The sequence below is a fragment of the Falco punctatus genome (assembly GCF_963210335.1).
Source record: "Falco punctatus genome assembly, chromosome: 13".
Lineage (NCBI taxonomy): Eukaryota > Metazoa > Chordata > Aves > Falconiformes > Falconidae > Falco > Falco punctatus.
In genome coordinates this window covers 12,064,618-12,086,212 of record NC_137593.1, presented here as the reverse complement: position 1 = coordinate 12,086,212, position 21,595 = coordinate 12,064,618, and the positions used below count along the sequence as shown (strand labels likewise).

Below are 21,595 nucleotides of genomic sequence, written 5' to 3'. Positions count from 1 at the left end.
GACAGCAGGATGGCAGCTCTCCCACCTCCCTCTAGCTGTGACAGCCGCTACGCGGGCCAGGCAATGACATGGAAACCACCTACCAGCCGGAGGCACTGAATGCTAGAGGGTTACAAAGGATTTTGAAGGAAAGTCATGCCAGCACATGAGGGAAACTGGTTGCTCTGCTCATGCTCAGAATTCAGCCATATGTTTGGGAAAAGCCATCCTGAAGGCCAGAGGGACATGCTCTTCTTCAGTGGGACTGACCTCAACACAACCACACAGAGAAGTCTGTCTCTATGCAAGAAGCCACCACAGTCATCCCCTCCTACCTCGGATCTCGTACTCTTCCACATCCTCCGTGGAGCCGGAGTCAGAGAGCCGCATGGAGCCGTGGGAGCTGAACTGGGACCCGCTGTCTGTTGCCATGAGACCTGGGAGAAACACCAACACAGCCAGGCCATCAATGAAAGTGGTCTGAAGGGTCACTGAGAGCTAAGGCAGAAGTGAATAGACAGGTATGGCCAGGGCAGGGAGGGATGGAGATCAAGAATGGAAGACACTGTGGGTTCAAAATGAAATTACCTTCCATAACTCAGTGCCAACAGCACACAAGTGTTATCATGTACAGTATCAGACCCACTATGGGCTCCAATAGCAGCAGAGCTTCACAAATCTCTGCAGCACCTTGGTAGCGGTATGATTGTTTCCCATGAACGGGCAGGAAGGCAGGGTGCTATAAGGACAGGCAACAGACGGAAAACCCACTAGCTGGTGAGCCCAAAACATCACCCACTGTCTGAGCCCATCTCCTGGCAGGTAGGAAACAGGTGTCTCGTGCGGATCTGCTGACGCCGAATGCGAATCTTTTGTTTAAGCTCCTGGATCTCCTTGTCGCTGTCTTCCTCCTCCTCCTCCAGCTGCCGGCTCATCATGTTGCATTTCATCAGCTCAATGGCAGCTATCAGGGACTCTGAGATGCTGAAGTGCGCATTCTCCTGCAAGACAAAAGCATAAGCATTCAAGGCTGTACACAGAGAAACTAGGAAGGACTTGGTAAAATCTTGTTCCCCACCTGTGACAGCAAAGAGCTTATTACTCAGGGAGGGCAGCAGAAATACCTTAAGCCCTGTTGATACCACAAAACCTGACTCTTCTATGAGGACCTAAAAACTAAAGCTTCCTTGGGCACCAGAATACTCACAAAACACAAGGGGCAACCTACAAAGAGGACGTGCAACACGTCCACTCTGGGGAGTCAGCACGTGTCCCTGAGGAGCTCTAACATGTTGCAGATCTGCTGTGCACATGCTGGATGGGCAGATATCAGCTGCCAAACACCAGAGGAACTCAGCCCTGGAGTTCTGTGCACAGCTCTGTAGGAGAAAATACTATCGGATTATGCTCCCCACGGCGGGAAGTATCGCTGAACCTGCAGTAAAATATGTTCTCCAATGCACACAGGCTGCTGCTGCTTCCCTCACCTTCTCCAGGTCTGCACAGCTGCCAAAGTCCTGCTCAGAGAGGTAGCTGATGAGGGACTGCCCTTCTGAGGGTCTTCTGAACATCCCTTCCCCCGAGCTCAGGTACTGTCCAGAGTCTAGAAAAGCAAGAGAGAAATGTATGAGGGAGGGACCTGCTGCTATCCCCATGCTAACCAGCCCTGCCAGTGCCCAACCAGCACCCCTCAAGTAGGTGCCAGAAGCTGAGGCACCACAGCCGATGGAGGAGCCTGACCAGAAGCGAGTATCCCTGCTGAGGCTGGCTGTACTCACCGTACTCTATGTAAAGGGAGCTGCGTGTGCTCAGTTCACTGCTCTGGGTGGAAGCAGAGACTGGCCCTCTCCCTCCACCTGGATCGTCATGGGACTCTGGAAGGAAACACAACACCATTTGTGTGTCAGTAACCAACCAGTATCCTGGAGGCACCCAGCCATTGCACACAGTGAAATGAAAGGGGCTCAGCATCACATGGGCAGCACAAATGGATGGGAAACACAGGGACATCTTCCTGCTCCATGCCATGGCTGAGGGCAAGCCCAGGAGGGGACAAAACTAGAAAGGCATTGCAGAGGAGGAGAAGGGGAAAGAAGGAGAGAAGCTCGTGAGAGCCACGGAGCAGTCAAGTCCCAGGCCTTCCTCTCTTTACCCCCTAGCAGAGCTGGGGGACAAACAGGCTCCAGCAAGCACTTCTGCCAGCCCCATCTTCCTGCTGGAGCATCTCAGAGGGAAGAGCTATCTCCCAGGCCAGACAGTTAGGAGACAAGGGGAAACCTGAGCAGCTGAGGGATCTGCGGGGCTCCCAGCCCTGAAAAGCAGCCCGGACAACAGCAGAAGGAGGCATGTGAAGGACATGCCCTTGCTCAACTAGAAGCCAGGACTCCCCACACACAACACTGGAGCCTGGGCTGCAGTGCTCAAGGTGACCTACACAGCTGTGGGCAGGACTCTGCCCCACGAACACGCTGTGGTGCAACTCCCTGCCAGGCTGAGCCGGCAGGAACTGCCAGGAGCTGGCCTGACCAGAGAGCAACAACGGATGGTGCCCTCCAGAGAGCCATGGCCCCAGGGAGCACCTGGACAGAGCAGCTGGGTGACAGAGGACTGCTGAAGGAGACAGAAAACACCCTGACTGGAGCGGAACAGGAACATGTGTGTGGATGTGGTGCAGACACTGGCTGACATCCCAACCACAACAGGGCAACCCTCTCCTCTCAGCCTCCTGCTCCTCTTTGCTACCAGCTTTGTGCCCTAACCCTGAGGTAGCTGGAGGCTCTTGAGCTCACCAGAACCAGCACCCCCCTGCCAAGACCATGAAGCAGCAGCCATCAGGATGGGGTTTGGGACCAACCCACCCCACAGGCTGGTTGACAGACCCATCGGGGTGGGAGGCTCTCGCAGCTGGTTGCTGCAGCCTGACAGGGTATCCTGCAGCCACCTCAACCCTGCTGAAAACCAGCATGGAAACCACCTTGTGATCACTGGCCTGGGGGATGCCACGTACAAGAGAGCCTACTGCTGAAGGGCAAAGCGAGGCAGTGCTTGGCATCCTCTGCTGGAGCAGGACACAGGGTTAGAGACGTATGTCTGAATGCCCACCTCCAGGAAGGAGCCTTCCCAGTCACAGAGCCCTCAGCATCCAGATGTGACCTCAACAAACCCAGTGCTGCTGCTCAACAGATGCAAAAGAAAACAGCCCATGGTTTTGAGCTGCTGACTTTCTGCATGTGAGACAAAGGGATGGCAGCACCCCAGCACCTCTGCTCAGGGGGACACCTGCTCCAAGCCCAAAAGAGTACCTGGAAGCCCTGGCTGTGGGTGCAAGCACAGCTGGCTGGGACATGGCTGAACTCAGCCAACATCAAACCTCCCCATGCCACAGATCCACTAAATGAAAGGAAAAATAAGATGTTCAAGCCCATGCCTGCTTAGCTGCCAGCCCTTGTTCACTAGGTGGGAGGAAACCTCTCCTGGCTCCCAAGGCAGTGGGGTGCAGGGAATGGCAGGGGACACAGCTCAGGGACTTGGTGGCCAGCACTCCCTAACGCCATGCAGGGAAGCTGGGTGCCCTTCTGGGTGTGGTCCACTGCTCCAAAAAAACAAGCTGGGATCTTCAGTCAGGTCGCATGCAAAAACCTGACTATGCTTCAAAGCACCAGCTGGGACACAGGGAAGAATTATTTTTTTTTGTTTGTTTTCTAAATGGACACTAATGGATTGATGGAAATCCTGAACTTGATGCAATGACCACTAATGAAGGGCTGTTACACTGGCTCCCAAACCTGCCACTGGATCTTCTATTATAATGGTGATATCCCTGAGGCCTCCTGGGCAGACAGAGGAGGAGGAGGGCAGCGTTAAGGGAGAGAAAACAGAGAGACTGGTTACTACTCAGCAAGGACTTCCACTCCTCCCATGAAGGCAGCACTGGTGGAGCAGACTCCCACAAACTGATTGTCCCCTCACATCCTGCTCCCCCACCCATGCATTCATCCACTCAAGGGCACAGGAGGACCCAGCAGGTTACCAGTAAGATGACATCCTACCCACAGGATGAGCTCAAGCCCAAGCCCCAGCACCAGCCCCAGCCCAGTGCCCTACCACAGCCCCACACCCCAGCTAGGCAAGGCCAGTGGGGAAGCTGGACAGCTGATGTTACAGCATTGCTGTCATTTTCTAAGTTTTTGGTAAAAGCTGCCAATACCAGTAACAGACTGGTCTAGGGCATTCTGGGAAGCAAGATGTCAGCCCACCATTCCAGCGTGGAGCAGGAAAGCTAAGGACAAAGACCAAATGTTGCAACCACTTGCCCGCTGTTCCCCTCGTCAACCTGATCCACGGAGTCAAAAGGGTGGCCAGTATCAGCCTGCTGGTACCAGGGGCTCCCGCACCCCAAACCCATCCCAGAAAAGCCGCCCCATTACCATGCAACTTTGCTGAAGCCACGTTGGTGTCGGAGTGCGAGCGCACATGGCTCTTCTTGAGGATGCCCTGCGGAGCTGATGACTGTCCCTCTGAGAAGCTGGACCGGCGAAACAGGCTCAGGCCCCTGCTTCCACCTCCACTTGCCCCCTGCTCCCCCAGGGATGAGACCGAGTCCAGCTTCTGGGAGCTGCTGGAGGAGAAGAGTTTGGAGCTACTGCTCTTGGTGCTGTTGGTGCTGGTGTTGCTGCACGCTCGGCCCCGGCGCCCCAAGTTCCCGATGGCCAGGTACTCCGGCCCATCGTTAACATCGCTCTGCGGATCATCCTGACTCCCTGTCCAAGTGTCCTCGCTCTGGCTGGTGGTGCTGGAGCTCATCTCGCTGGCTGGAGAGAAGGGGTCTTTGGGTGAGGGGATGTGGAAGGGGGTGACAGAGCCAGGCTGCTCCAGAGGGGACCTGCCCTCGCTGAAGGAGGAGGACCGGGTGGACGGGCAGCGCTCCTGGGGCTGGCTGATGCTGGAGCTGACAGAAGAACTCACTGGTCTCCTGTCTGGACAGAGGCAGGAGCAGGACGTCACACACCCTGGCACATGCAGACTACCCTATGGCAACAGGCTTGTGGCTTCACACCAGCATGCCCACCCACAAAGGGGAAAGGCCAGGGATCTCCCTCCCACCACCGGCAGAGATCTCACACCCATCCACCACAAAGAATCCAAGAACAGAAAAAAACGCAAAGTATTTTCTGAGTCTATCCTGAGCTTCCCAGCCCACCCTCGTTACCTGGGAGGCCAGAGGAGGCTGGGTGGTGGAGGCTGGAGAAGGACCCAAAGCAGCACTGCTGTGTGCAGCCTGCAGCGGGGACATACGGGGGCGCGGGGAGGGCAGTCAGGCTCTGACTCTTGGTCACTGGAGGCGGACAGTCACTCTTCCTGGTAAGCTGAAGAGAGGTGGCATCATTAATAAATCAGCATTTACAGGGCTACACGTCAAAGGAGCAGCAATGGAAAGGAATCGACCCGCGAATGCCTGATCACCAGCAGCAAGGATGCAGCAGCCCTGGGGGCAGGAGGACGGGGAGGGAAAAACGGGGCAGCACAGAAGGGAAGCAGCTCTTGGTTCACAGCTACACAGCAGGCTCCCATTGGGAAATTACCAGGCTCTCACTGAAACGATCCAGGCAGCCCAGTGCCCCAGGCAGATGGCTCTCATGTCCTTCAGCGTCATGGTCACACATCTCTCTTGTCCCAGCAGAAGGACCTGACATGCACAGGGATGGCAGTGACGTGCCGGCCAGCTGAAAGAACACAGCCCCCATTTAACGAAGGCTTAGTCATTGCTCTCCTCTGGAGAGCTCTGTGCAAAGAAAGCAGCTGCTGTTCTCCTCCTCGGGGGAGGGCGCAGCTGGTGCAGGGCTGCACTGGGGGTCACTGGCATCACCAGCAGGAGTGGGCACCCAGGTGTCCTGGGCTGCTGCCCATCCCCTCAGAGGTGGCTGACCCTCACAATCAGGCAGCTCTGCCTGCTGGCCCTGAATCCTGGGATTGCTGGAGAGGGCTTCAGAGGTGCCTCTTACAAGGAACTGATCCTCAGGTCCTCATACTCAAATCCTTGAAGCCAACCAGAACCAAGGTGCCCCACTAAATGGCCCACAGAGCCATCTCGCACACCCCGACCCCTGCCAGGCTTACACCGGCAGCACAGGGACCAGCTCACCACTCTCCTCCCACCTTGGAGCTCTTTTGCTACTTCCAAGTTCAATCCCTTATCCAGGGGCTCCATGTGCCCTGGATGAGAGTTTGCATGAGCAGCCACAGCCAGCTGGCGTCTGCGGAGAACCAGATGTAAAAGCCAGGACCTCAACTCACCATGGAGGTGTCGATCTGAGCCAGGAGCCTGGGGTTGTTCTGCTCGACAGCCTCCAGGCACTGCAGCATGGCCGTGACGTGGGCGTCACTGAGCAGGAAGGCAGTGTCTGGGGAGAGAAAACTGCTGCTTGGGGGAGTCCCTCTCACCCATGTGGTCTGACAGCACCAGCCGCTCACATGCAAACCACCTTTTCTGCTGTCCCCCCTCATTCCCACGTGGCTTGGAAACGCCACCGGTTAGATATTCTCCTAATAAGAAGGAAAAGGCCCATTTCTCTTTACCTGCGTAGAATTTTCTGATGTACTGCCGGTTCCCCAGGAGCGGTCTCAGCTGTGCGGACAGGCAGTGGCACTGCAGGCTGTGCTGTAGCCACAGCTGTGCGATGGCCTGATCCCCTGGGCCCTCTGGGTCAGGCTGGCCACTCTCCTGCAGGCTGATGAACTGGAAAGGGATACCAGGCACAGGTTAAGACATGCGCAGGCAAGCAGGGGAGCAGGCTTTGTTCCACCACACAGCTTTTGCCCCCCTCGTAACGGCAGCTTCCAGCACTGGTCACCACCAGCGGGAAGGAGGACAAATCCCAGCAGCTCCCCAGCCACCAAGGCGGCAAAAGCACTGGGCAGGAACAATGCTTCAAAGGTCAGCCAGTGACCAAAGTCCTCCAACCACCACCAGCACTATGAATTTCTCTTGCACGCTCTCCCACCCATGGGCATCGCCCCTCACCCGCAGGGACCCCATGCTCCCAAATCCAACCCAGCCCCGGTGTGATGGTCATGTTCTTGCTGACACATTAAATGGGAAATGTTACAGCAATGCCTGAGCTGCTGCAGCTTGAAGAGCTGAACTGGAGTCACACCCCACGTCCCCCCAGCAGCAGGCTGGACACAAGGACCACCACTGGTCAGCCCCTTGCACTCATCCATGACAGGGACCATGAATGTCATCACGGGGCAGCCAAAGACCAGGAGCATCCCTGTACACCAGCAGTCAGCACAAGCCAGCAATGGGAGAACCAAACGCATGGTGAAGACACAACCCAGAAGACACAGTCCAGACCTTTAGAGGTTTGCACAGACACATGAATCACCCCTGCATACACACAAGTGCTGCCTGTGCCAGTTCCCTTGGTGATGCCTGCTGCACCCGGCCAAGCCAAACTGGAGACTGACCTGGGAGAAATAAGCAGCCAATTGTCTCAACCCAAACCACACCAAGCTCCTGGGACATGGCTTGTACACAAACACACGACTGCTTCAGCCGTGGAGCCCTTTACCCACAGCAAGCCAACAGCCACTGCGCTACTATCCCACTGGTGAAGTTCACAGCCCAGCTGCCCTCTCCCCTCCCCGCCGGGCATGCAGGGCCACCCCACCAGAACCCACCTTCTCCAGGTGATGAGCAGAGCTGGGACTCAGCCAGCGAATGTCCTTCACAAACTGCCAGTAATCCTTCTGTCTGCAGCACACCTGCCCAGGACAAGCGCAGTTAGATACCACCACTAAAGTCTCAGTTAAATGACAACATCCCCCATCAGCCCCTTGCTGCCATGAGGACAGCCACTAAACACAGCAAGATGGGCCAGAAAACAGGCATCAAAGAGCAGCACTGCTTTACAGAGGAGAAACACAGCAAGTATCTTAACACAATTTTGTAGGTCAAGGGACCAAGACAAAAAACACTGGCATGACATAGGTAAGTGGCCTCCTGCCCCTCCCACGGTAACATCTCTGTTGTGGTCAGCCAAGTGACCAGACGACAGGTCCTCCAGGTAAGTTCCCAGATTCATCAGGTAAGTTCCCAGTCCCTCATACCATGGAGACAGAAGAGGTCTTGGGACAGGGACCGCTGCAGTGCAATAAGGATTCTAAAGGCCAACCTCAAGTCTGCCAAGTTGACCAAGTTCCCACGTCACTGTTCCCCTTCCTGCTGGAGTACGACCTGGAGGACAGCCCTCCTGCCTCAGCACTGCGGAGTCAGGCACCAGTGAGGGGACACAAAGAGCAACATGGAAATACATCCCAGCAAAACCAGCAACCGTTGCTGTCTTTGATGCAAGCCACCACCAAGGCCACCAGTACAGCTGAGCACCCCAGGTAAGAAATGTGGTGTTGCATTTCTACCAGCTCTTTGCAGTCATTTGCCTCAGCTTTATTCAGACAATCAGTTATATATATATATATAGTATTCTTAGCTATTCTAGTTAAAGAGGAACTGCAGCAGAGTTGCTGTTTTCCTCACTATCCTATCACATGTAAACACAGCCTAAAAATGTCTCTCTCTCCTCACCAAAAGACTGATTATTTTTCCTTCCAGCTCTGTTTCCTCTTTCACAAGCATCAGAGGAATGGGTTCAGTTTTGTGGTTTGTTTGTTTGTGGGGTGGTTGGTTTGGGTTTTTCAGACTAGAGAACTAACATGGCCATTTTAGTCCTCTAGACTAAATTGGGGTTTCTGGACAAATACATGAAAATTCATTCAAAAGTTTAAAACCCTCTAACCCTAGTTCTCTTAACATGTATATATGGATTTTTTTCACCCTTTACTTATTTATTCCTAGTTGTAGGAAGAAAGTTGGTAAGAAAATAAGCAAAATGAAGGATTTTTATGAAGCAACTATTGAGAAAATAGCTGTTGGGAAGCTGTATTTTTATGGGCATCCCTTTGCAGCTCTTACAGCTTCATTGGTGTCACACGTGTCCAAGCAGGGGAGAGATATCCAAGTAGAAGAGCTGCCTTTGTCTATAATAAAAGCACTGAGGAAGGCAACACAGTCCTGCTTTGCAGGTCTCGTGTGAACTGTTACCAACAGACAGGCAAGTACAAATCATTTAAATCTCACTTCCTGAAGCCTATTAATAGCACATCTATCAGAAGGGAGCACTGCACTCCTCACATGTAACAGGCAGCTTCTTTCTCTGTGGCTCTCCAAAAAACATCTCTGGTCCATGCCACTGGGAACTAACGGGAACACAGCAGCACTGTAATGAGTGCTGACTGCAAACTTAATAGATCCAGGGAGCAAAGCACCCTGCTGGAACGACCTGTCAGCCCTGCTCTTCCTGCAGGCTTATTAGCTTGGGTGCAGCATTGCATACATGTGGTTTTCCTGCTCCTGGACCCAGCTGGCCCATGCAAGCTGCCTGGGGCTCCTCTGCACTGCTCTCTTCTCTGCTTTGCTCTCAGAGTGGCGAAGCCACCGATGGGAAGCATGCCCCGAGGCACTCCCTGCAGACTTGCTTCAGCTTTCTACTGTAAATTAATTGTGTTGCTATTTGCAAGCTGAACAGGAGATCTTTGAGCCTCTGCACACAGCTGGGAAAAAGAAATTCTTCCAGGCAGCCATGGAATGGGGGAATGGCTGGGTGAGCAACTGCAAGGCATGATGAGAACCTGGGAAGACAGATCCCATTCACGCAGAGCGTGGATTTGGCTGCCAGTTCCTGTTATTAACACAGCTAACCAGAAACAGTAAACATGCAAGCTTTCTTTTGCTAGACCTCACTGGGAAGTTGTCCAAGTGCAGACGATATGGGGCAGACCCATAGCAAATGCAGCTTTATTGCAAGGAAGAAAGGCAAGAAGGGCTGGCCTCAGCATGGGGGGCACAGGTACCTGGAAAAACCACGTCAAAGGGGGATGAGATAGAAAGAACATGCACCCTGGTCCCTCTGACAACTACAGCACTTGGCAGGCAAGCTCAGTCCCTGCTTTGATCATTTCCCACACTGCTACAAGTGTTGTACCCACTCCGTGCTACGAGCACTGCAGCCAGCTGCAGCAGCCAGGACTGCCCCACTCACTCATGACAGGCACTGAAGCTGCTACAGACAGGCAGCAGTGCTGGCGGGACAGAGCCCTACCTTGTCATGGATGAGGCCGTGGTAGAGGATGCTGTGCATATCTCTGCAGAGCCGTTCCAAGCCGCCATACTTGGACCAGACATTCGGGTTGCTCGTGGACACCAAACCTTCCACTGTGGTCTTCAAGTTGCCTAGCAGCTTCCAGTGCTCCTTCCTGCAGAGGAACACAGCAAGTTGCATCAGATAATACAGCAAGAGGAGCTTCACCACAGGGCCATGGTATTGCATTCTCTCAAGAAGACCCTGGTCAGGCTGAAACCTTCTGTGGTCCAGAAGCTAGCAGTGGTGAGCTAAAGGACTTAACAACTCCCTGTGGTCTCTCATGCATGGTTTGTGGACAAGAGGCTATACCATAATGATTCTTGTGATGACTGGCAGCCAACATCAATGTGGTCTCAGGAGACAGCCAGAACAAAGACTGATGGCTCCTGCAACACACCACTTGCTTAGTACAGGCCAACAACACAGAGGACAGCTTTCCAGCCAGCCTCTTGCCTCACTCACATGCTCTGTCACAGACTGTTTAGAGCAGCAGCCCATCAGGAGTACAGCAGCTGTAAGGCAATGGCTTGATGTTCACCACATCTAGCAGACACTGGCCGTGCTGCACCTGCATTTACAGAGAGTGGCACTCCCCAAGCTACGTGCACTGCATCGAGCACTCCAGCACCATCAGGATGCAGAGGTGTTCCACTCCAAGGTTGGTAACTCTTGATCTGCATCTCCATCTGTACAGCTGCTCTCTGGCCTCCAAGCTGCTGTAGGCACAAGTTGACTGTCTTGCAAAAGTGTTCATTGTGTTCTGGACAGAGATTAGCAAACAGCAAACTGCACATGTATGCTAGAGCTTGCACAGCATTTCTCATTGATATCATCCCCCTCAGCTACCCTGCATACAGCAAGAAATCACCATAATCCACCACAAAGCAGGAGTGATGGTGCAGGGAGGCAACATCATTTGCCTATGCAAAAGCAACTTTGGGGAAATAAGCTTTGGATGACTGAGGTCCCTACTCATGCTGCTTGACAGCAATGCCAGAGGAACAACAGCTTTCAGAAAAATGTATTCAGATAGGAGCCACTGTCTCAGAAGCAACAGGAACATTGCAAGGCATATTTGGGTGTGTATCTGCCAAAAAAAAAATGCCTCTGCAGGGTTTGCAATAAAAGCACCCAAGGTGACAGCTTAGAATGAAAGTCCAGCCTTTCAACTGGCAAGAAACAAGCCAGTGTTTCAGCTCTTAATCCCTCCACAGCTGAAAACAAGCTGGATTTCCAAAGAAAAAGGAAAATATATTTAAAATAAATAACATTATTTAAAGCTGCTCTCATTTTCTTCCCTTGTGGATGAAAGTGGGCTGCACACTTCTGTAGCACAAAGGACACCAAAAAGTAACATAACCCTGATATTTCAAAACCAAGCTTTTCCTGCCAACATTCTCTTTCTGAGATTTGTTCACTATTGCCAAACTGATTAAGCGAACAAGCAGATCATCACATATTGGCTCTACTTCAAGCTCTCCATTCACTCCCTGGTCTCCCCAGGGAAATCTCACCACCTTCAGTGCCCACCTAAGCTTAAACCAAATAGAAGCTAACCCATCCCACAGCAAAGCCTGTCACCCTGACAGCACAGGAGCTCTAAACCACAGCTGCAATGCATATGGAAGTATGTATATTTTTGTGATGTACTTAGACTAATAAGCACCGTCATAGCTTTATCTCAGGAGAGACTGAAGAAGAAAGTACGGATCTAAATCAAAGGCAGTTTCCTGAAGGAGATCCGGCTTGGGGACATACAGAAAGGTGATCCAGCTCTTCTGAATTTATGGGCTTTCCCCATCGCCGCCCTGAGGGCTGCAGATGCTCTTTGACTAGGGATCGGTGATGCTGCTCTGAGTGTCCACAGATGCCCAGAGCAGCACTGTCAGTCCCCAGTCAAACAGTATCTGCAGCCACTGAGCTCAAAACCTCACCAGCTCCTCCTCAAGCTATTTCTAACACTCAGAGTTAGGAAATGCAAGTGAAAGCTCAGCCACGCCGTTGGATCTTCCAAGTCAGCAAGTCAGGGAAACTCCCTCCTGTGTCATTTTGTGCTATAAAAAGCAGGTGATGCACACAAGGATACAGGGGCAGGACATGCATAGCTGTGCCTTTCCAAATGAACTGTCTCATTAAGGGAGTCATGCATCTCCCCAAAGGTAGGGAATGAGGATCCAACACACTGGACTCACAGCTCCCTTCTAGCACAGGGAAACTAAGGTTAAGCAATCCTCAATCAAAATAACTTCAAAATGTTAAACTATTGAACTCAGAAGCACACAGGGAATGAGCAGCACAATAAAAGCACCTTTGCAGATTTGATGCAGAAGCTACCAAAAGTGAACTAAATCCCTGTAAGAGAGTAAGGATCCCATGTGACTTGTTGGGCCAAAGCAGTTCACAAGTTGGACACACAAGACCTACTGATACCCAAACCCCAGCTGTTTCTGGGCTGGGCCATGGTGCATGCTGAAAAGCATACAGTGACACAAGGCTGAAGAAATGAAGAGCCATACAGTTGGCTGCAGGTGACAGGGAAATCAAGAGAGTGCGGCTAATCACATTTCAGCTTTGACTGGCCTTACGGGTTAACACTGAACTAGCTGCAGGGTTTGCTTCCCTCCCATTGACAGAGCCTGAGCCTGGGCTGCCAGGAAGGATGGAGAAAGCCCGAGTCCCAGCTGCCCTCAGGTTCCCCATTTCAGCAGGTGTTCAGAGCAATATTAAGAAGTCTGCTTGTTTTTTCCTGAATAAAGTGATTTCTCCTTTGCTAGTGATAAGGAAAGCCTGACATGGGGTAAGGCAAATTCATACCACATCATGAAAATACCCTGACTTACAGGAAGGGCAAAGTGAGCAACACACCCCAGGGAGGTCACAGTACATGAGCAGAGCTTCCCCTGCAAGAACCACACATGCTTCTGCTCTCTGGCTCCAGCAGAGTCTTGTTCCCCCAGCCAGAAGGGCTGCGGGTGTTTGCAGGGGCCATCACTGGCGGAACACTGGCAAGATCTCAGCCGCATTCCTCTCCTTAAAGACAATTTCTGATCTGGCCTCCAATTTTAACCCCCAGCTCCGTAAACTTGGCACAGAGTCTCCTTGCTTTGCCACCACAAACTCTATCCTCAGGTACAGCAACATCAACCCACCGCCAGGAATTGTCCCAAATATAACGGAACTTTTTGCACTAGAGAGATAAAGACAGAATCCAGCCCTGGAGCACCAAACAGCTTAAAGCTGCTGCTGACAACAACAGGGGAATACTGCTGGCTCTCCCAAGGCTTTCTGAGCCCCTCCATGCCAGCAAGGGTGGAAATTTCTCTTGGTTCAAGTCAGCGAAGGTGACTCACAGCAGAGGCAAGGAGCCATGCTGCTGAATCAGGTGAACTTCTTCATTTAAAATAAAACCAAACCCTAGTTACTTTCCAAAACAGAATCACACAGGTAGCTAGTATTGAAAATAAAAAAAAAAAAAAAAAAAAAAGAGCAGCATCTCATTTTTCTTGCAAACAACATCTGCTGTGTGTCTCCCTGTGCTCTGGGGGAGCCATCTAGCAATGGCTGCTCGAACTCTGTCCTCTACCTGGAGGAGCCTCTCAGTCCTCCTCAGCATTCTAAAGAGTTTTGGCTGAGGTTGTGGAGGGACTTTTGCCACATCTCCAAGGACATTCCTATGCTGGCTGCTGGTTCCTCCTGTAGATTCTGAAGGCACTGTGCAACCCGCCACTGTGCACAGCCAGCTCCCGCCTCACCACCCCAGGGTCTCCCAGACAACCAGCAGCCCCTTCCCTGGGCTCCCCCGCCTGCTCCTCCAGCAGGCTCAGCACTGCTGGGAAAAAGGATTAAAAGAAAGGCAGGCTTCGTGCAATTCATCTGCAGCCACGTGGAGCGGCTGACAAGGCAGTGGAAGCCAGAAGAGCTCTGCCAGCCCGGCAGATCAGCCCTGCAGTGCCCGGGTGGGAAGAATTGAGCAGGCCAGCTGGGAAAACAGAATGCAGGGTAGCTTGCACCGGTACTAAAAGCTTGCACCAGTATAAAACCGGGGGCACAACCACAGAAGGCTCCCCCAGCAAACACAGCCCAGAGCTGCAGCTTGTTGGAGCTCTCTTGCTCTGCACTAGCAAAGGATGAGGAAAGAAATGAGGGATTAAAGTGTTCTTTTTAGCCTTTTCCCAGCAGGGCAGATAGTTTTACCTGCTCACGCTGGCGAAGCCTGCCACAAGCAGATGATCACAACCTGTGGACCCAGGACACTGTCCATCAAGTTTCAATCTGCGCAGGACCTGCACACAGCAGCCACAGGCAGGGCAGACCCCCATGGCAGCCCACCTCCTTGGGACCAGCCGCTCACCTTCCTCCATTGCTCCCAGCACGGATTCCCTTTAGGGGCTCTCTCCTCTGGCCCTGCCATCCCTGGGGGCCTTGCTGGTGCCAGAGCCAAAGGTAGTAGCTCTTGGCTAACGTGCCCAGCTGACCAATAGCCCCTCTGCTCCCCCGGGACTGCTGTGCCCTCCACACCACCCCCACCCCCACCCCCAAGGTATGCGAGCCCTGCTCTCTGCCCAGCATGAGGAGAGCGCTAACTGCCATGCCTTGATGGGCATCACTTCGCAGCCCCTGCTCCCCGGTGCATTTTGGACCTGCTGCTCAGGAGGAGAGACAGCAAAACCCAGCATGAGATCCTCATTTTCCTCTCCTGCACCCACAGAAGGATGGACTTCAGCAGCATAACTTCTGCTTCTGCGTTTCCCATGATACATGGGAAGATGCATCCACTGGCCTCTATCCTATCACCATCAGTCACAGCCACAATCTAGCTGAAATTGCACCTCACCAGGAATTAAAATGCTAAACCATCTGCACAGAGGACAATGAGGCTGTGCAAGACCCATGCCAGGATCCTCCCCAGCGCATCAGTGACAGCCAGGAGAACAAGCAGGTCCCCTTCGTGTGCCAGCATGCCCCTGTCCCTACAGGAGTGCTGGGGGTGGCACCACGTCAGGCCTATTAGTCACACGACGGTAGCAGGATCTGGTAGTGCAGGACTCACACTTGCAAAGGCAAGAAAATGCACAAGGGTGATTCTGGAGAGAAAAAGAAGTGAATGCAGTCAATTCCTTTTATCATTCTGAACCTGCTGGGTCTAAAGCATTAGCTAAAGAGGGAGAATAGCTCGAACTGTGTAAATCAAAAGGCACCCCAAACCTCCACTACAGCTTTAAAAACACCGGTAGCATTTTCCTGGCTGATGTTGCTAGCAGGAATAGAGGCTAGCTGAGCCCCTCAGATAAGGAAGGTTTCTCTCCCCTATCAAGTTTCAGCTGCTCCCTCCTCCCCAGCCAACACTCCCATTTCCACCCTGCGCTTTTGAGTACCAGGGCAAAACTGAAGCACAAAGCAAAGGCTGAAGACATCCAAAAACCTGAAGTAAATAGGACTCGTCACCAAAACAGCTCCAGAGAACAACCTCTGCTGCTTTTACAAATGCTAATGAGAAACCCCAGGCCTCAACCACAGAGGAAGACCACGCAAGGTGAAGCCACGGCAGCACGTCCATTCCCACCGCCAGCAGTGTGCAGGCGCAGGACCTCGCCTTCAGAAAGGGAGAGCAGCTTTACCGAAGATTTCCCTCCTGCACCCAAAGGTGTGACACGATGGGCAGCAGCAAGCTGCAGAGCCACCGCAGCGCCAGCGCGGCCGTCAGGGCAGGATGGTTCCACCCGTGAGCACAAGGCGTGCGAAGCAGCGCCCGGCCCACCGCCGCCTCGGCCACGGGTCACCCCCACCATGGCGGGGACAGAGCACCGGGGACAGAGGGTACATGCCCGTGGCCAGCACCGCCCCTCCAGCGGCCGGGACACCGGCCCGGGGCCGGGAGCAGCAGGATGCTCCAAGAGTCCCGCTCGCTGCGTGCTGCCTCCCCACGCGGGACCACAGCGGGGGCTGCTGGGGCGCCCCGCAGGCGCAGCCCCCCGCCCGGCACGGGGGTTTGCATCTTCCCAGCTCACCCCCTGGTACCCCCGCACCTGCCGGGCGCGCGCACGCCCTCCCGCACGCGCCCACGCAGCGCAAGAGCTCCCCAGGGACCCGCCGGACACCCCCGCGCATCCCCGCGCCGAGCGCGCACCAGCGCTGCTGCCACCCGTGCGCCCCCGCCGTGCCCCAGATACCGCACGCACCCCCGCACCCCGCGCGTGCCTCCCGTGCGCGCGCCAGGCCGTGCCCCCACGCGCGGCTCGCCCCCCGCGCACAGGTGCTGCCGCCCGCCCCGGCACAGACACGCGCGCCGCGTCACGCCTCCCGCTCGTGCCCACGACAGGCCCCCGTCCCCGTTACACTCACCCCCCCCCGGCGTGTCCTGCCCCCACCGGGGGGTGTCGCAGCCCCTCGCACGTGCCGTGCCGCCCCCCCCGCGCCCCCGCCCCCGCGCGTCACGCCGTGCCCCCACGCGCGGCCCCACCTGCTCTCCGCGCGCCCCTCACGGGGCCCGGCCTCCATCCCGGGCGCGCGCGCGCGCGGCCCCGCCGCCGCCGCAGCCACCGCCCGCCGCCGTCACGTGGGGGCGAGCGCTCGCCCCGCCCCGCCGCCGCGAACTGCACCTCCCGGCGTGCACCGCGGCTGCCCGGCACCCTCCGCGCGGCGGGAGGCCTGCAGCTCCCGGCAGGCACTGCGCGGGGCCGCGCGCTTCCCGCTTGCCCGCCGCCTGCCGAGCGCGGGAGCGTCGTGAGGCAGCGCCCCGTCGGACTGGGTGAGGGGGCGGCACCGGGCCTGGGGACCGGCGCCGCAGCGGCCTCCTGCCGCCGGCCGTCAGCCCCGCCGGCGGGCACACGGGGTCTTCGCCGGCTGCAGGCCTCCCCCGGGCTACCGTCGGCCCTCTCGGTGTTAGCAGGGGGCTTCAGCTTCGCCACAGTGTAAAACCACAGTGATTGCCGAGATGGGCGCTTACCAAGCCCCTCACCGGAGGGGATGTGAAAATTGTGGTGGCAGGAAAAGAAACAACCAAACAACGCGTCCCTGGCACTGCACGTACCAGCAGAGACACGCAAACGGAAAGAGGTTTCCATTACATCACCCACGGTAAAGAGGATATGAAAAATACTGCAGAATTACACATCCCTCCCGCTAAAAAGCAGTGAAATGAAACTCGAAAAAGGAAATAGTGATGCTGCTGCCATCAGACTGTGAACAGTCAATGGCAAATTATTATAGGGAACAAAAGCCAGATATGCTTCCAGTTGTTTGATGCCTCAGAAACCAAAGGTAGTTGCACAGTGGACTGCCCATAACCATTCATCTTAATGACACACACACTGCTTGCTGATGCTGCATACATGAAGACACACCCCTGGGCCTGACACTTTCTATGCACCTTGTTTTACCAGGACAGTTTTACAGCAGCATTTGGGGGAACAGGGTTCTGTACTGCTGTTCTTAAAGCAATAACAAAATGTTTTCCAGAAGGCAATTAGACTAGGACTCCCCATACATAGTAATTGTATACAAGTGTGGAACAACTTCCAGTGTGGTTGTCAGTCAGGCAGAAATTTTCTTACATTGAACCTACTGCGCTGACTGCATGGGTTGGAAACACTGGCTGTACATGGCATATGTAAGCCGTCTGACTACACATTAATTCTCACAGTAAAAATACGGGAGAAGGTGAAGCCATCAAGACTACTGTGATTATCATTATACAATCACATCTGGTGATATGGCGCATGTAGATGAAGCTGATGATCTAATTTAGCTCCTAAATCTGGAATTATAAGATTCTTCTAGTTCCATAAGTCAGAAATAGCCTGGATGTTGCTTAACAGTAATTTTTAAAATTTCTTCAGAAAAATATCTTCTTTTCCCCTGCTTCATTATGTTGTTTTGTATGTTACTTATAGACACTGTTTACTTAACTACATCAATGCCCTTGTCAATTCAGAGAGCATATAAAAAATAATTCCATCAAAAAAAAGCCTTATCACACAGAGCCTATAGCCACACACAGATGTGTTAGCTTCTGGGACTGCACTAGGACTAAATTTAGGAGATAATCCTCCAGTGTAAAATCTGAGGAGTACCAACAGAGGTCAACAATTGCAAGTGTATGAAAGCAGTATGTATCCTCTTGCTGAACAGTAGCAGAATTTGGAATCTTGCAGACCTGATTGCTGTTTGGGGAAGATTTGGGTGACATAAAGTCAGTTATCAACTCAATGTAATTTCTTTACTCATTAAAATACCTCACAGAGAAGGCAGAATTGGAAGTTATTGGTAGATGTCAGACAATTTCATTTTAGGAATGAGAAGCTATTTTTAATAGAAGGGAGTGCCTGTACCCCTAGGGAAGCAGAGACCTCCTTTGGAAGATGCACTGGAACAGCTCACCTGTTTCTGGGATCAATGCAGGTGTGATATTCCACAGCTCACAACATATAGCTTGTATGACATGGTCCTCTCTGGTTTCTAAGTGCATTTAGTACCTGATTCTTTGGGTGTGGTTTCTGCTGGGTAATTTTAACAGCTCCTCCTAGGAATTTCACCCAGGATGTTCGGCAGGTAACATCTAGTCTGCAATTCATCCCCAATGCACCGTAACAACAGGGGCTACTGGGCAGTCAAACTGTGAGGTCTCATTTTTTTGAGGAGACAACTGGTGCTCAGGAAGTCTAGGAAAGGCCCAGGAAAGAACCAGCCGCCAGAATTACTACAGCTTGTGGACAACTGTAGACACACTGTCTTCCTACAGTGGATACAAACTCTGCAGGGCTGTAGTCATACCCTACTTTATACAGTTGAAGTACTAGTTCTTTATAACTGTCAATGCCACATGGAAGCTTTGTCACTTGGCTAGATGCTGACACAATCCTGAGAGCCAGACAAAAAAACAGGAGTTGATGTTTGCATGGTTGCCTTTAAGATCCCCATGGCATTTCAGCCATTTTGAAGACAGAGTAAAAATACTCCTCAGGATCAGAACTTTTGTCTGGTTTTCTGTTGTGCTGAGCAGCAGACAGCTGGCGTCCTGTTTGGATAACAAATACAAGCTGATTTCCACCTGTCATGAGGGCAGGCAGCATCTGTCACCTTTCCAGTTAGAAGATTTGTTTTAGGTAAACAGAGCATTTGTTTATCAGTGTGACACAGTCACCAGATGGAGCTGCACCCTATAGCATCACAAGAAATTGATTTAATATTTTTTTTTAAATACATCTTTTGATACCTCTATTATTTGTATTTACTGGTAATCTGGCAATAGCATCTTTACTTTAAAAATGTAGCCTGACTTTTAAGAACCTCAAGTCCTACTTGCCATCAGTCACTTGTCATCAAATCCCACTTGTCATCAAATCCCACTTGTCATCTGGAGGAAAATGTGTAAATTACCAGAACTGTGGCTTCAAGACTCCATGTCTTACTTATGCTACATATGGAGAACACAGAGAAGAAAACGGGGTGGAACTCTCAGCCTCCAGCAACGTAACCATGAGCTTCTCTTACTTGAAGGGAAAACCATTAGCTGAAGATGTCCTATGACAGTAACAGAGCCTTTCTCTTCTAGAAGAGAGCATCGAGAAGACCATCCAGAAGCATGTTACTGGTGTTATTTTAAAAGGGAAGAGATGCATAAAGACTGTCAATGGAGACGACAAGGCCTTGTCAACAGTCTGTAGTACAGGACAGAGCAGAGGCCAGAAAGCCTCAACTCCCTCCTCTCATTCTTAGCTTCCATGATAATACTCCCAGAAAAAAACTCCAACTCTGCAGTTAAGGGGCAAAGCCCTGTATGGTATTTCAGTGCAGGTGCCCCCCCAGCACAGGATGACAGAACTGTTGCCGTGAGTTATGCACGCGAGGGGTTGGTTGTGCGTTGGGTACTTAGGATATCGCATCTGCCACAGAGTATTTATTTTAGCAAATGAGCATATGGAATATGTGGGCAGTTAATGAAATGTGGGAGTGTTCCTACTGCAAGGAGTTGTGTGTAAGGTCATGCATATGGAAATATTTATTCCTGCCCAAGGGTGTTCACAACATATTCCCTGGAGTCTCACTACACAGCTCCCGCTCTCTGGAGGGGGTCAGCCAAACCCTAAACCAAGCTATACTTCGGTTATGTTGCAATGCCTACTGAAAGCCAAGGGTGACAGAAGTCAACTTTTGAATGGCAGCCTCAGCACAGCTCCCAGAGAAAACTCAGGGAGCTGTGGACAGTAATGCCACTGACACATCAGGAGTGGGGAAAATTGCTACAGATTTTCCTTTCAGCATTTGCTGCTTGGTTTCTGAAGGAAGTCCAGCCTCTGCAATCATGTTGTTTGGCCATCTGCTCCTTCCTTTACTATCTCTGGAATTCAGTGACCAATTTCAGCTAACTCTGAGCAAGACGTAGAGACCTCAAAGGTAATTACCATCTCTTAAATAAAGTGCCAAATTAAGTAAGTGCCACTGTGTAAGAAAGAGGTAGATCCCAGCCCTGTTGCAACTCCTTTAGCAGCAGCTAGCTGACCATGAGGTATGTGTGCACCGCTGACCCGCCAACCATACGCACAGCTCCAAGGAACGCAAATATATGGGGGAAGGATGTGTGGGGACAGACTTCAATAGGTTCCTTGTTCAAAGAACAAGTTGTTAATAATTTCTCTTCTGAATTTCTGAATCATGTGATTCTGACCAAAAACTGGAGATGACAATTCTGAAAAGAACCCAAAGAAGACAAAATGTCAGTAGTCATACTGTTCTGTTTTTAAGTAGTAATTTTAAGCTTTATGTGGTATTTTGAAGTAGGAACCTGGTTTGAACCCTGATGATTGACGTTTGGGCACAATTCTAGAAACCAGGATAGCTTGGTGTTCCTGTTCACAGAACAGGCTATTTCTCTTAACCGCACTGGGGTCCCAGGACAACGCACCCGGCGTTCAGCTCGACCCTGCAGCACTTCAGCGCTCCACCGGCCCTGCAGCAGCGCCGCCCCGCCCCCTGCACCAGCAGCCCCGCTTCCCAGACCCCTGGCACCCCAGGCCGCTGGGGCAGGGGGCCCACGTCCCCCGGGGCCCGCTGTCCCCAGGGAAGCCCTCCCGCAGGCGGCCTCCGGGCGGCCGGGCCGCCAGCACCCAGCCGGTTACCTGGGCGCCCCGCCACTGCAGCCCGCCGGGTTCGGGGCCGCCCCCCGGCCCAGGCTGTGAGGGGAGCGGGCAGGACTGACCCCGGGCAGCCGCTGGCTCCTAAGGCGACGCAGGGGCACAGGGCCGCGACTCCCCCCTCCCCGACCCCTCCCGGCCCGCTGTACCTGCTCCTCCCGGCCGACAGGGGGCGGCGCGCCAGGCCCCGAGCGGGCGGGGGTGGAAGAGGGGAAGCGGCGCCTCTCGGCGCAGGCGCCCGCTGCCGGGGCTGGCGGGGGCTACTGCGCATGCGCCAGCTGGCCG

The 21,595-nt window shown here is 53.2% G+C and overlaps 1 protein-coding gene across 11 annotated transcripts in view; it reads right to left on the bottom strand.

Moving 5' to 3' along the window:
- Nucleotides 1-21,592, bottom strand: part of RUBCN (rubicon autophagy regulator) — a 32,444-nt gene extending 10,852 nt beyond the window's left edge. For 2 of the 11 annotated variants that reach the window (XR_013931673.1, XM_080409332.1), the window contains exons 1-12: nucleotides 14,373-14,706; nucleotides 10,137-10,290; nucleotides 7,660-7,743; nucleotides 6,556-6,715; nucleotides 6,274-6,380; nucleotides 5,562-5,702; nucleotides 5,189-5,345; nucleotides 4,407-4,955; nucleotides 1,758-1,853; nucleotides 1,467-1,582; nucleotides 779-980; nucleotides 315-416 (exon numbers count right to left, since the gene is read on the bottom strand). Coding sequence is in view for 10 of the 11 variants with exons in the window: in XM_080409332.1 (XP_080265458.1) it covers nucleotides 315-416; nucleotides 779-980; nucleotides 1,467-1,582; nucleotides 1,758-1,853; nucleotides 4,407-4,955; nucleotides 5,189-5,345; nucleotides 5,562-5,702; nucleotides 6,274-6,380; nucleotides 6,556-6,715; nucleotides 7,660-7,743; nucleotides 10,137-10,290; nucleotides 14,373-14,539 (2,035 nt within the window). In the remaining variant the exon portion in view is untranslated. Of the gene's footprint in view, nucleotides 1-314; nucleotides 417-778; nucleotides 981-1,466; nucleotides 1,583-1,757; nucleotides 1,854-4,406; nucleotides 4,956-5,188; nucleotides 5,346-5,561; nucleotides 5,703-6,273; nucleotides 6,384-6,555; nucleotides 6,716-7,659; nucleotides 7,744-10,136; nucleotides 10,291-10,640; nucleotides 10,781-14,372; nucleotides 14,710-15,228; nucleotides 16,181-16,520; nucleotides 16,544-16,638; nucleotides 16,780-21,459 lie in introns of those variants that run through there. The other 9 variants (XM_080409337.1, XM_080409334.1, XM_080409341.1 and 6 more) reach the window with 8 other exon arrangements.
- Between the last annotated feature and the right edge of the window lie 3 nt (nucleotides 21,593-21,595).